The 14,035-nt window shown below is 40.0% G+C and overlaps 1 protein-coding gene across 13 annotated transcripts in view; it reads right to left on the reverse strand.

The window, feature by feature from the left end:
* PCNT (pericentrin) overlaps positions 1-14,035 on the reverse strand; it is a 100,859-nt gene that overhangs the window by 32,274 nt on the left and 54,550 nt on the right. For 10 of the 13 annotated variants that reach the window (XM_075755815.1, XM_075755813.1, XM_075755816.1 and 7 more), the window contains 8 exons: positions 11,621-11,850; positions 11,069-11,188; positions 10,522-10,542; positions 7,590-7,817; positions 3,999-4,169; positions 2,420-2,572; positions 1,660-1,830; positions 274-1,392 (listed from right to left, as the gene is read on the reverse strand). In XM_075755815.1, coding sequence (XP_075611930.1) covers positions 274-1,392; positions 1,660-1,830; positions 2,420-2,572; positions 3,999-4,169; positions 7,590-7,817; positions 10,522-10,542; positions 11,069-11,188; positions 11,621-11,850 — 2,213 coding nt within the window. The remainder of the gene's footprint in view (positions 1-273; positions 1,393-1,659; positions 1,831-2,419; positions 2,573-3,998; positions 4,170-7,589; positions 7,818-10,521; positions 10,543-11,068; positions 11,189-11,620; positions 11,851-14,035) is intronic. The other 3 variants (XM_075755818.1, XM_075755817.1, XM_075755810.1) reach the window with 1 other exon arrangement.

A 14,035-nucleotide genomic window follows, 5' to 3' on the forward strand; every position in this document is an offset into this window, starting at 1 on the left:
ATCCGGCTCAGAAAAACTGACTGGATTAGGTTTCCACACATCCTCGCCCTGTTCTTAAGACCATCCAGGCATCTACCTCTAGCCACCGCTGGAGAAACTACACAAAGATAGACAGACCCTTCAATTGACTCACCACAGCCATTTTTATGCTGCAGTATTCATCTTCACCCTTCCTTACAGCACTGAAGAGGATAAACTATAGGGCTTTATATGGCACATAAAATTGGATTATTTTAAAAAACAAGTAATCATATTAAAATACAGATCACATACCAGTTTATCAGTAGGAGATGCTAGTACTGCAAATGACTGATCAAGATTTGCTTCCAGTTCTTCCAATTCCTCCATTCCTTTAAAGGCTTCATCTTCTCCTTCTCCCCGGCAAAACAGCTTGGCAAGGTTAGTCTCTTCATGATCATGTTGCTCCTTAGGCTTGTACAACTCCACCTGTGAAATCAGTTCACCTCTTTCCAACCGTAAGGCTTCAAGCTCTTTCACATATGACTCAACTTGATCCTTCAGTTTTGTAGTGCTACCTTGCAGTTCACTGATTTCTCTCTGATAAGCTACTTCTTTCTGATTCAGTGCTTGCACCTGGAAATCAAGTCTAGAAACTTCTACCTGAAGACTATAAACATCTTGAGCCTGACTTGCATCTCTCTTTTCTAACTCCGTTTGAAGCTCTGCTGCCTTTTTTGTTAAGTACTGCAACTTGCTTGTATCAGCTTCTCTTTGATCTGCCATAGTCTTCATTTGCCTATCTTTCTCTAGAATATTTGCTTCCTTTTCTCTCACAGTATCTTCAAGTTCTTGAATGCGAGAAGTCATCATCTCTGCTTCAACCTCTCCCTGAGAAAAATGTGTTCGGAAAAGGCCATACTCTTCCTGAAGTGCATCATACTGTATTCTCAGAGAGGTCAGCTCTGCAACATGCTGCTCTGATGACTCTTGTAATTTTTGGCATTTTTTCTCCAAAATTTCCACTTCCATTTTGAACTGCGATTCCTTCTCTTCCAGTTGCTGCTGCAGAGCTTCTCTAGCAGTTGAGACAAGCTCTAGTTCCTCCTGAAGTCCTCTCACTTTGGAGAGCAGCAATGAGTTTCTTCTGTTTGGATCAGTATCACCCTGACAATCTACCAGTCCCTTCTTCAACTCATTCTCAAGGTTTTCCACTGGCTTTCCCAATGCAAGTTGATAGAGATCATCTTGGTTGTCACTAACTTCATGACACACTGGTCCAAATTGTGCCAGCTCTTTTTGAAGCTTCTCAATTACTCCATGGAGTTGCTCTACCTCTTCGTCTTTGTCCCTACGCAGCCTTTCCTGGTCTCCACGAAGGTGCTCGACAAGTGATCTGAGTTCTTCAATTTCAGATTTTTGCTCTTCCACAACCTGAGCAAAAGGGTAAGGTCTGAAAATTACTGTATGTAGACAGAATTACTATTGCACATAGAGTTTAAATTACATTTTCCTTCTGAATCACGTAGGCATTAAATCACACATTTAACATCAGGAAGAACTGCACACTTCAGCTGGTAGGTACTTAGAATACTCTCTATTTTCCTAAGAGAATTATCAAATAGATTTCATTTACAGTAAGATCCTGTATACCTTGCTTCCCTCAAAATCAAGCAATGAACATATAGTAAGCACTCTTACTTTATTCTCCAGAGTATTCTCTAGCTTGTGCTGGAGCCTCTTCACCTGCTCATTCAAGTGATCGATTTCTTGATTCTTTTCTTTAAGTAGAGCTTGTGGGAATGACAAAGCTGAGGAATCACTAATACCTGGGTCCTGATTTTGCTTCACATGAAGTTTTGTTAGATCCTCCTGATCAGAAAAAATAGTAATCTCATTAGAAAGGACTTACTTTCTCTCCCAACCGAATGGCAGAACAGAACTAAGAGCTTTATTTAAACATTCTCCTCCTTACCATAACATTAAAGATCTCAAGAACACAACAACAGCTACTTTTGTTTAGACCTGTACCACGGGATTAGATTGCCAAAACATTTCTCAACTTTCAAGGTAAAAGATGAACACTCCAGTTGCCAGACTGACAGCCAGCCAGTTTTCTAACTTGTCGCATTTGCTATGGCTGTAGAGATCAGGTACGCACACAACACTGTAGTGTTTACTAAATGATAACACTGTAGTTCATAACCTGCCAGGGCTAGAAAAAGGTAAGCTTTTTATTTAAATCAAATGGCTGTAGAAGATAATGCCATAAGCATGAATTTAGAGTATCGGGGCGGTTTTGTTCCACAATAACCAGCATTAGCCTTGGAACAGTAATGCAATATTCCCTTGACGAGAGAAACAAATTATCTGTTCATAACATCACAAGATGAAGACCACAACACTCAAGAAAGGAGGTCTCAAGTCTTGCCTGGTGCACACTAAAGCTGAGGAAACCTACCTTCAAGCGTGCATTCTCTAACTGAAGCTGGCTGATGCTGGAAGTGCTAAGGTTTTTCTGCATCTCTAACTGCAAGTTCAGCTGCAGTATCTCCTCATTTTTACTGATCAAATTATCTTTATATTGTTCTAGTTGGTCTAACAAGCTTGCAATCTGAAAAAAAAACCACAAAAAATGCATAGTTGTTTCAATTAAGTCCTCTTACTTAAGCAGAAAAGATATAACTTCATTCATTGCCTTATTTACTGAGAGCAAGTAACTTCAGCAAATTCTTTGATTTAAACTCTCTCTAATCAGTTTGCATTAATAAAATACTCGAGACGTAAAAAGAGAGTAAGAAGCTAGTGTTCCAGCTCCTCAGCTACGAAACCAAAGTACTACTAAGGTGGTTTTCCATTTTGTTTAAAAATAAAAATATCTAACTGCTTGTAAAAGATATGTTAACCTCTGTTCTGAATAATCAAGCCTTGACCACTGATGTAATTTGACATAACAACAGGAGACATATTAGCATTTGATGGCTAATGGAAATACAAGCAGTTAACATAATCACCATTTTGCTCCTAGAAGATGGCAATTAGCACTGCAGTGCTAATCCCGGCAATGAAAATTCTGAGCATCAACTCCTTCAAGCTCTAAAAGAGTCAGTAAATACACATTTCTCTGCTTGTAGCTGTTTGACAGCTTGAGAGCAAAGAGCTGCTTGGAAACACTGTGATCTTGCCACCCACAGGTTTTACCCTAATAAAATAAACCTAAATAAATCAGGTTTTTTGCCCTAATGGGTAGCAAGGTATAAAGGGCTCTGAGAATGGAAAAGGTATAGTGGCTCCTGAAGTCAGACTTCGTAAGAGACAGGGAACTTCCATCTGTAAGAAATTAGGTTTTATTGTCGTACTGTTCTTGAAACAATGGTACACAATTAACTGGAGGATCACCCACATTTTTCTTCTTTGCACTTCCTAAACTGGACTGTATGTTTGTATACTACAGATACTATAATAATTATGTAATATTACATAAACCCACACGGGGGTGGGGCGGGGGGGGGAGTGTCTATGTACCTGTGCATGTAAATCCAATAAAAAATCTAAATAATGTGACCAATTACACTGCATTTCAACTTAGCTTGGCACAAGTACTCACTCATTGCTAACATTCTCTGGCTCACAAAACAGAGAAGGTCTGATGATGCCATTATGGGTATTTGTTCCTTCTGTTCTTAAAGGAATTACCGCTGACTGTCACTCAGACCAAAATATATCTACCTTCCGCTCCACTTCCACTTTGGAAAGAAAGGAAAATCAGTTTATAACAGATATTGATCAATCGGTCTGAAAGCTGATAGGAATCATCACATGACAGTTTCCAGTGGGAGGGGAGATGGACACAAAAGCAAGAAAAGGGAAGGTTAGTTAACACCAAAGCAGAGAGAATACTGGGCAAGAAGGCACATTTACTACATCATCAGTTATTGGGCTTTGGAACAGCTTTAATTCACAGCTATGAGTTTGCACAAAATGTTTCTGCAGTTACGCAAGTGAGTCAGAAATCCCCAGGACCCTACCAGAGCTCTCACCTCTCTCTCTTTGGTGTGAAGTGCTTCCTGCTCTGCCTGTAACTGCTCCTTCAGCTCGGGGGCAGAACTGCCGTCTGCTGGTACTCTGTGCCTCGCTTCATCCAGTTTGGACTGTAGGGCAGAGATCTGGATCAGGTTATTGTACTGTTGCTGTTGCAATGCCTCTTTATCCTGCAAAACATTTTTTTTTTAATGTTAGAATTAATTGCTGTCAATATACGTACCCACCAAACCAGAACAATCCTGCCAAAACACTGGTAAACCCCAGTACAAGAAGAGAAGTACCTAATCCCAGTGGCCTACAAAGAAACAGGAATGCAGAACAACTGCATGTTTTTAGCTCACTTAAGTTTTTACCCCTTTATTTCTTCTAACCCAAGTCTAACAACTTCTGAAAATTTAGCATTCAGTGATACACTACACTTTCTCAATTACACAGCGGTTTATATGTTTAATAACCTAAACATCTTGTGTTCTCATTTATTGTGATACCATATATTTGCCAAGCTAAACTTAAGAGATAGAGAGTTCTGGGTAGATCAAAAGCCTACTACAAAACCATCATGTTAAGTCAGAATGTGAAGCACCAGCATTAAGTTTCTGTCAGATCTGTGGTCTGTCAAGCTACCATCGTTTTATTTATTTATTTTAAAATTTAAGGCAGTAACTGCCTCTGCTGTTCAACACTTACTCTGCCCATAGCTCACTACACAGTTCCTCTAACAGAAGGGTTATTTTAGACTCACCATACGATTTGCGAAAAAATTATATAAAATTTGACCATCTTTTCTTTAAATCAAAGAGAACTACGACCCAGAGTACATGGATAGCATCTTCTGATCTTAAAATGAAAGAAGCGTCAATTAAAAAAAAAAAAAGTAAATTACAAAGTTAACGCTGTATCGCAGTATCAAAGCAGCATGCCCCAGAACAGGGATTTAAAACCGTTGTCCAAACCCTCACGTTCATACTGAGGAGGCCGCCTGATTTCCACCCGGTAGCCCCTGGCAGTCCCCCTGGCTCTCGGGACAGCTCTGGGGACAGCCCAGGCACACGCAAGAGGAAAGAGGAAATTAAAGGAGAGACAGCCAGTTGGGTACAAAGCTGTGTTGTTCACACCTAATATCACTGGCAGGCTAAAAAACAAATGTAATCATTATGAAAGCATCACCTGCACTTTTTTGGGTAGAAGAGCACCTAACACAGAAATACCCAAGCAAGAACAGAGGCTGCTTTTGGTTTATATCAACTAAAAATAAGACATTACCTGCACCATTTTGATCACTGACAAAAAACTTCCAGTAACACTGTGCAAATCCCGATTCCTGCAGAACCGGGCTGCCTTACCGGAGATATTCCTGCATTCACTGGACAGCAGAGCTGCAAGTGTGCTATAGCTCGTGGCATCAGCGCGGCGCTGCACACAAGAGCTAAGTTTATCCTAGCATTCTCCTGTTGCCATGTTCTGAGGTTGCTACAGTGACCCAGGAAAAACAAATGGCAACCCAGGCAAAAATCAGAGCTTTACATAACGCACCTTCACTGTAAAACCTTCTTCTGGATGCCCACGCAGAGGTAGTCTAACACGGTATTTCACCAATACCAAAATCCATAGGACAGCAGACACTCTAGGGAGCCCTGTTTTCAAGACCTCTAGCCAAAGGATGAGGAATCCTCCCAGCACAACCCTAACCAGAAGGGTCAATGTTACGTACCAACAACCTGAACAACTGAAAGGAATCGGACCAGGAAAAAAAACAAAGACCTGCTCCACGCACATGACGGCAGGATAAACGGATCTGCTAGCTGTGAATTTAGTCAGTATTCTTCATAAAAAGATACTGTTCCATATTCAAAATCACTCTCTCCAGACCTACTTCTTATTAGCGCTAGTCTCCATTATCTGCAACGCCGACATTTTTCATATGTTGGAATTTGGGGAAAATAAAAATCTGTAATTGTCATTTCATGACATGCAATCATTCTTAGAGCTCTGTTGGCAGTTATTTACTGCACGAAATTGCTTCCAGACAAGCTATTATAATGCCTACAGTTGGCAAATTGAATAGTATAGCCTTGTTTAAAGCTGATTAATTAGTTTTTTGGGGAAAAAAAGACTGAATTTGACTTATTTAGGATTTTTAAGAATGTCCAATTTCCTGGGACATTCAAAGAGCTAAAAGAATATTTTGAATGCACGTAGATAAAAAAAGCCCGTTTAACAGAAAGCTGAGATTTCAGAGAAAAGAGCAACTTGCCAAAAGCAGCATCACAGTCTCCATCCACTCCAATGCAAGCCAGATGGAAAGCAAACGGGCTTTTGCACACTTGGATAATATCACAGAAGAGCTTAAGCTGGGAAGGGTCCCTGGAGCTCTCTGCTCCAACCTCTGACTCCAAGCAGAACCAACCTGGCTCTGCTCAGTGCCTTGGCCAGCCGAATTCTGAACACCTCCAAGTCACAGAGACCCCACTGCCACCCTGAGCCCCTTTTTCAACATTTGGCTGCCCCCAGTGTGACTGTTTCCCACCACCATTTGACTGGAACTTCCCTTGTTGCAGTTTATGCTCATATCTTCTCATCCTTTCACTGTGCACCTCCAAGTCTGACTTCATCTTCTCTATAACCTCACACTATGTGGCTGTAGCAACAATAAGATCTCCACAAAGCTAAACAAACCCTGTTATCTCAGCTTCCCCTCAAAAATAATTTTCTCCAGCCCCCTGACCACCTTGATGGTCCTTTGCTAGGCTTGCTCCAGACCATCAATGTCTTTCCTGTAGGTGGGAGTCTAAAACCAAGCAGTTCCCCAGATGCAATCTCACAAGTGGCAAGTAAATAGGAATAATATAAACTAACACTGGCTAGGTCCATATCACTTTACCTGAAGCTAAAAGAAAAAAACCTTTTGTTCAATATTTTTAAAATGAAAAATAATAGAAGTAAATATTTACACAATTAGCAAGTAAACTAATAAATTTAGCTTAGATCATGCCATTCTCAAATCTTCAAACTTGACAGGCACACCAACAATACTGAACCAAGGAAAATTGCTGGGAGGAAACGGAAACATTGAGTTTAAGAAGGTTACTCAGATGTCTGGTAAAAGACAAATACTTTTGCTAAATGGAATGTAATTCCTAACTCCATGCTGTGATTCAATCTGCAGTAGTAAAAAAGCACTAAAAATTTCGGAGTGTGACAAACAGATCTGGCTGCAGACCCACACAGCAAGAAGAGCTACTGATTAAGATAATAGGAGTTTAAACGCAGTTATTTATTGAAGACCCGTGATGTTTAATATTCAGTAACGCTATCTTCTCAGGAACTTCCAGCGAAGCAAAAGAACAGCTCTGATCTATGCAAACATGACAACTGTAGTTGTTGTATAGTCATGTAGTCTGTAGTAAGTAGGCTTATAGTTCGTAAAACCAGAGTTTGTTTAAAACTGGGACTCCGATACCTGCCGTTAATACAACAGTTTAACTCACCACCAGGTGCCAGGAATAGTCTCCAACACCACTAACACAGTCATTGATGACACTGTCTGTATAATGCCGCTCCCCTTTAAAGAAGTATTTAAAAATTACTTGGTTTAATTCGGTTTCCACTTTCTTCATTTTTTGCAGTTGTCGTTCCAGGTAGCGTACATTCTTTGAGACTTCAGTACCGCAGTGCTCCAGTTCTCGTATCTGTGCCAACAGTTTTTCTATCTCTTTATCACGAGCTGTGATTTCTTGATGTTTTTGCTCCTTTTCTAATAACAGCTTATTGTAATCATCCATCTTCTCTTTTATTTCTGCTTGCAAAGATTCTACCTATACAGAAATCACATTATACAGATATTCAGGAAATACAACAGACTTCCAACTGGAAGCAAGAGCAATTTCATGGCAAAGCAGGTGGAGTGTTACTATGGACTAAACTATGCTAAAATGCCAGATGAAAGAAAAAACAGATGTAGACAGCAAGGATGAAAAAGTAACTTTCTGAAATTTTGTTTTCCAAATGCAGTAGCTCTTAAATTCACATTTGATTACTCTGTCTTAAAATTTGCAGTATTCTAGCAAAGTGCTGGATGAAGGCATACTCTTCAAGGCCCATCAAAAGGTGCCTTGTGGTGTGTGTGTGGGGGGTTTGTTGTTTCTTTGTTTGTTTATTTGTTTAAGATTAAAAAAAAACAGCTTACATGAATTATTACTAATAGCATTAGGTGTATTTCTGTAACCTCAAAACTCTCTTCCATTACTTCAAGGAATTCCAGTTTAAAGGAAGATACCAAGAATTGAAAGATAAATATGCAACTCAGTGCCCGCAAATCAGAAGGATTCACAGCAGTCAACATAGAACAGGTACTCTTTTTCCAAAAATCGCTTAAATATGAAGAGGATAACAATTTTGCATTTGAGCTCACTGAGATCCAATCATGCACAGAGCTGCGGGAAAACAGTCACTCGTTCATCCCAGTAACTAATGCGAAGGCAAGGCTACGAGCTTGGGTGGCTAACAGAGGCGGGAGAGAACCAAGTGTGACAGGCAGACTACGTCGGAAGTGATAAAGCCATTGAGCATACTGAAAGCAAGCTCAGATAGGAAAGAAATGGGAAACCTTCTAAAGGAGAAATAATTTGGTCAATACCAATGACCAAAGAAGCCAAGATTTTACAAAATAAATGCTTTCTACATCAGCAAGTGACTGAATTTATGCAAATTTCACTTCAATATTATAAAACAAAAATTATTTGCATTAATAGTGAACTTTACATCTTCAAAGTATTGTACAGACATTACTAAAGCAGAAAAACACTTTCTAGCAAAATACAGAAGAATAGAGTTAATTTAGTCAAATTAATAAGCATGGAGAGCATCACAGACTAGTTAAGAATACCAAAAGTGATTAACATTACATTTTAAACTGCTTACAGGCACATATATGTTTCCTTAATTATGCATATATCTTATTCCCTTCTCATCTCACCAGCAATTAATCAACTGTTAAGCATAATGCAAGCCTTACAGTAAAGCTTTTTGCTACAGAAAAATCTTTCAGAAGTCTACTACTTTCTAACGCTATATAATTTTGGCATCAGAATCCCAGAAACTATGCCACTTTACAGACAAAAAGTGTGGGGTTTAACACCAGGTTGCTAGGAAGCTAGTGCCGCAATCTTGTAGCTAAGAAAACCCTTTCACAACCTTCACCCTCGCGGCACGCTCCCCGATGGCAGCTCCCAGCACCACTCAGCACTCTTTTCACAAAATAATCCCATTCACATGTACCTTGAGCCTAGAGAACAGCAGAGAGAACCACGATGAACTTCTTGTAACTCGTACATGCAGAAATCAGAAGTTCACTTGAACTGATTTGCTTCAGAGGGAGTTAAGCAACTACCGACGTTACAGCTGCATTAAACAACTGCACAAGAACTGTCTAAATGCTGACATTTTATTTTGGCACACCTTGCGTGCATACCTCACCCTACCCACAAATGGCACTTGCTTAGTTACCTTCCTCATGTGCCTTTCTCCAATGAAGCTTTAATCCTGAGAGAGGTTGCAAAGTCACAGCAGCTACTCTTCATTTTTTCAGATATTCCCCTTTACTAAGCCACAAGCACACCAGTAACTAACTGTCATCCACCTAACATCTTGGATAGAAAGCAAGTCTTAACAGTTTTAAATATTTTGAATAACCTGACATATACCCTTTATGATTCCGTATGCACAAGAGTGCCACAGAGGTGCCAACAGATCTTCAACAAGTCACGTGGCCTTCAAAACAAAAATCTTTGCCATTCTTTTCCTGATCTTCGCCACAGTGTAAATAGCACGTAGCCGTGTGTGTGATATACTCAGAAAGCCTTAATGCCAGATAATGAATGATATTCATGCAAAGGAGAAGCCAAGACTGATGCAGAATGATATGTAATCACTCTACTTCAGAAGCTCGATGAAGTCCTGTCAGAGGTTACAGAAGGCAAGTGACAATCAGGTGCCCTCCGGCATGGAAAATTCACTCTTTGTATCAAAGACTTAGTTGTTCCTTACAAGATTTGCTTCTCTAACACCAAGGCACACAATTTCATAAACTGTGCACAAATGAATAGATGGAAATGAAATGAAGTAGTATACACATTGAAGTTTTGCTAAGAGCAGGGCCACAAACAAAAGCTGAAGGCTAAGGTACAGCGTATCACCGTAATTCCATTATCTCAGTTTCACACTCCAAACCTCAACTTCTCCTTTCATGCCAAAAAACTCTTTTATGGTACATAACTGCCTGAAATACATCTGAGCAATAAGCCAGGAGAACGAAGCACTTATGTCCAGGAAATGAAACTGAAAGCAGGTCCTCACTCCCTGCAAGAATTCTGCCGCCCTAAAACACACATCCTTATCACCCAGGATAAGCAGCCTTGACATATCAAGAATAGGGACAAAAGCCAAAGCAGATCTAATTAATAGAAAGGATTGAAAGGAAAAGGAAAGAAAAGTTAGAGATGTTCATGCTGTTTTCCATACCTGTAGAATCAATTCATAGTTCTGTATAATGTTCATTTATGTGAAAAAAAAACAACAAAACAAACAAAAACAAAAAAGCAAAAGTTAATCGTTGAAAACAAGCAGCAAAGAAATGAACATGTCAAAAAAAAGTACTGATTTATAAACTTAAATAGGACAAGGCATTCAGACAAAGACCATCTCTTATTACAACTGTTATAGCTGGAAAAACTAATCATGTGTGGAACCCAGAAGTCATCCCTCAGGTGTGCTCTGTAGAGCAGAGCATCTGTATTGTTGTCTCCTCGGTTAATTTAAATCGGACTCACAGGCTGTGAAACTTTACTGTGATGTACATACAACATTTCTTTCCATCTCCATAAGAAATAATGTAAATACACTCTCACTGCCTAAATGTAGTCCAGTCAGCTGGGGGAAAATCTGCTCTCTGGGTGACAACAGAGGGAAAAAAAAGTCTCTCAAAAGCCAGTCCCCCAAGACAAGACAGGTTTGAGTATTTAATTGTAGTGAATAAACTCCTCTGGCCGCTAAGTGTGATTTTACTCACCCTATACTCTCTGGGCTCTCCTGAAGTCTGTGATTTTGCTGAAATTTTTAACTGTTCTTCCAGTTTCTGAATCTCCTGCTGAAAATCATCACGTTCGTGTTCCCTTTCTATAGCTTGTTCCTATAAACCCAGCCAGAGATAATGAAAATCTTTGTTAAGAAACTTTTCATTTCATTAAAATATTGAGTAAAAGAAGAAACTGGGGTTTGGTTTTGTGGTGAAGAAATTATGCTCACTTAAAAATAATTCACCTTTTAGTAGTCCTGAAAGCATAGCTAAAATTACAGGGAAAGACAAAAACCCCTTTTTGACTCCAATGTACATACAAACAACAATTAGCAATTAATAAAAAGGAAAAAAAAATATCCTGTAATACTACAGAATGGGAATTTAAAAACTACCTTTTTTTTTTTCCTTTACAAGACTAGAATACAGAGTTCTTAATTTCAAACAAAACAGAAAGTATCCCATTTTAGGAACCATCTCCCAAGTCCCAAGCACAAGTATTTATCACCTCCAAAACCACGGAAACGTGGTACCAAGCTTGCTTACATCCATGAATTGCCGCTGGTTTTTAAGCTGTTTTTCAAGAACTTGAATTTGCTGTTTTAATTCAGCAACCTCCAGTAACTGTGTGGCCAGGTCTTGATTACTATGCAGCTGTTCTTCCAGTTCCACCTCCAAAACTTTCATTTGAGAGCGTAAGTTGGAATGGTCCTTTTCTGCCTGACACTGAAGCTCTAATTTCTCCTTTGCTAAAAACTCTACTTCCTTGAGTAGACCTGAATAAGAACACAAAAACAACAACAAAGTTTTCAGTGCAGGGTACAAAAATCAAATTAAGTTTAAAATGAGATTAAATTCAGGTACTTTGGGCAGCATCGCAACCAAAGAAAAGTCTCCCAAGATGGTCCATAAGAGACACAAAAGGAAGCGTGATACATGACTGCCCACTGTGTTTCTGAAAGCCATCTCTGTTAAGACTACTGTACGATGTAGTAAAGGATGACATGGGCATCTGTGCTCAATCCCAAAGTAAATCCTGGTTGGAAATATTCTGGGCACATAGCAAGCTTTCATCTTCACCCCTGGAGACCTCCCAATTCCAGAGAGCCCCATCTCACCTGACCAGGAGTCCTCCAAATTCTCTCTCTAGGTCCTTGCTCTCTCAACCCCAGTTCCACACTCCTCCTTGCCCAGCAGCTCTTTCCAAACCACACCAGCTCCTCAATTCTCCAAATTCATTCCATTCCAGATGTGCTCCATCCCTAAGTTTAAACCCCACACCCACTTTCACCCACCTCGTCTCTCACACCCATCCTTCCAACTGCTCCATCCTTCACTATTCTATCCTAAATCCTTGCCACCCCTTCCATCCCAACTTCCCACCCTACTTCAAATCTCTTCCCAATCAAACCATCCAGTACTGAAGTCTCAATTGCTCCAAACCATCACACCAAGATTGGCCTCAGACCTCCAACACCCAGTCTCAGGCCAGCCTCTCTGTTACTCCTCTCTATCCATGCTGAATACTGCTGCCGATGTCCACACGGTTCAGTCAGCACCCAGTCCATCTCCTCCTCAGCGGCCACTGGTGCCCAGCCCTACCCTGAAGCTAGCTGCTATGAGAAAGCAAAGGTAATCTTTCTCTTTGCTTTCTCTTTGAGCGGGGATTAAAACCCAGAAAAAAAAAATCACGCTTACAGAAAATCAGTCCAGTTCTGAGGCTGCAAAGGGAAGAAACACCTGTGAAAAAGATGGCAGGTATATACCCTACACAGACTGCAAAAGAAATACCACAACTACAAAAATGTACATAGCTCAAGATTATGTAAGTTATCAAGACTGAATTTATACCTATAAACTGCATTTTCCTTCAGCTGGATGCACTGAATATACTGCCTAGGAGACCCAAACTGAGACTCTACCCTGAATCACTGGGAGTAAAACTATTTTAGTGTGAATATAGCTAAAAGTAACCTGAACATAAAAATAGAAGTCAAGCTATTTAGTATGTAAAGCAAGGTCCTGCAAGAGCTCATTATTTTACTCTTCAAATGTTCCATTATTCATCTTAAATGTTTTCAGTCATAGAGAAAAAGGTAAGTCTATGACTCCAACAAGGACCTTAACATAATCATGCAGCCCAGTTCCCAGAATGGCTCGATTCCCTCTTCCAAGCATGATGAGCTCAATCCACACGATTCCTCACCTAACATCTTTCTAAGTTGCTGTTACAAGCCTTCAAAAACAAATGTGATACCACACCCTTCTTACAACATCTTTCCTAGTGCTTCACTATGCACGGGTATTTAATTAAATTTCTAGACATTCTAAAATAAGCCAAGAAACATGAACATTTCTATGTTCATGCTTAAGAGGATAAGCGTCACAAGCTCAGAACAATGCACTAACATTTACATTAAACGTTGGGGAAAACGTCACCGCAGTAAGGCTAACGAAGCACTGGAACAGACTGGGCAGGGGCTGTGAAATCTCCGTCTCTGGAAATTAAAGAGGCTGGACAAAGAAACAAGTAAAGTAAATTCTGTTTTGGGACAAAAATATGGACTGAATGAGCTCTCGAGTTCCACAGCCACCCTGTAACTCCATGATTTAGTCACCCTGGTCTCTTACTGTAGCAACTCTCTCTGCATTAAGACAATATCAAAGTATGCAAGAGAAAACTAAGAGGTTAATTGAGCAAAAGAAAATTTAGCAGATACAGAACTGTACCAGATTCTCTAGCCCTTTGTCAGATTTGCTAAGCACCCACAGTAGCTTTTGAAACCAACTGGAATGGACACAAAATTGCTTATCAGTCACTGGAATTCTTCGAGATGCGCAGCATGGGTGTACATTGGCAACACGAGAGCATGACACACACCAGCCGAAGGGAAAAAAAACAACCCGTTTTGTTTTGCAGTCACTCCAGACGACGTGTTAAGAGCCTGCTCTCCCTTACAC

This window comes from Balearica regulorum, chromosome 6, assembly GCF_011004875.1.
Source record: "Balearica regulorum gibbericeps isolate bBalReg1 chromosome 6, bBalReg1.pri, whole genome shotgun sequence".
Taxonomy (NCBI): domain Eukaryota; kingdom Metazoa; phylum Chordata; class Aves; order Gruiformes; family Gruidae; genus Balearica; species Balearica regulorum.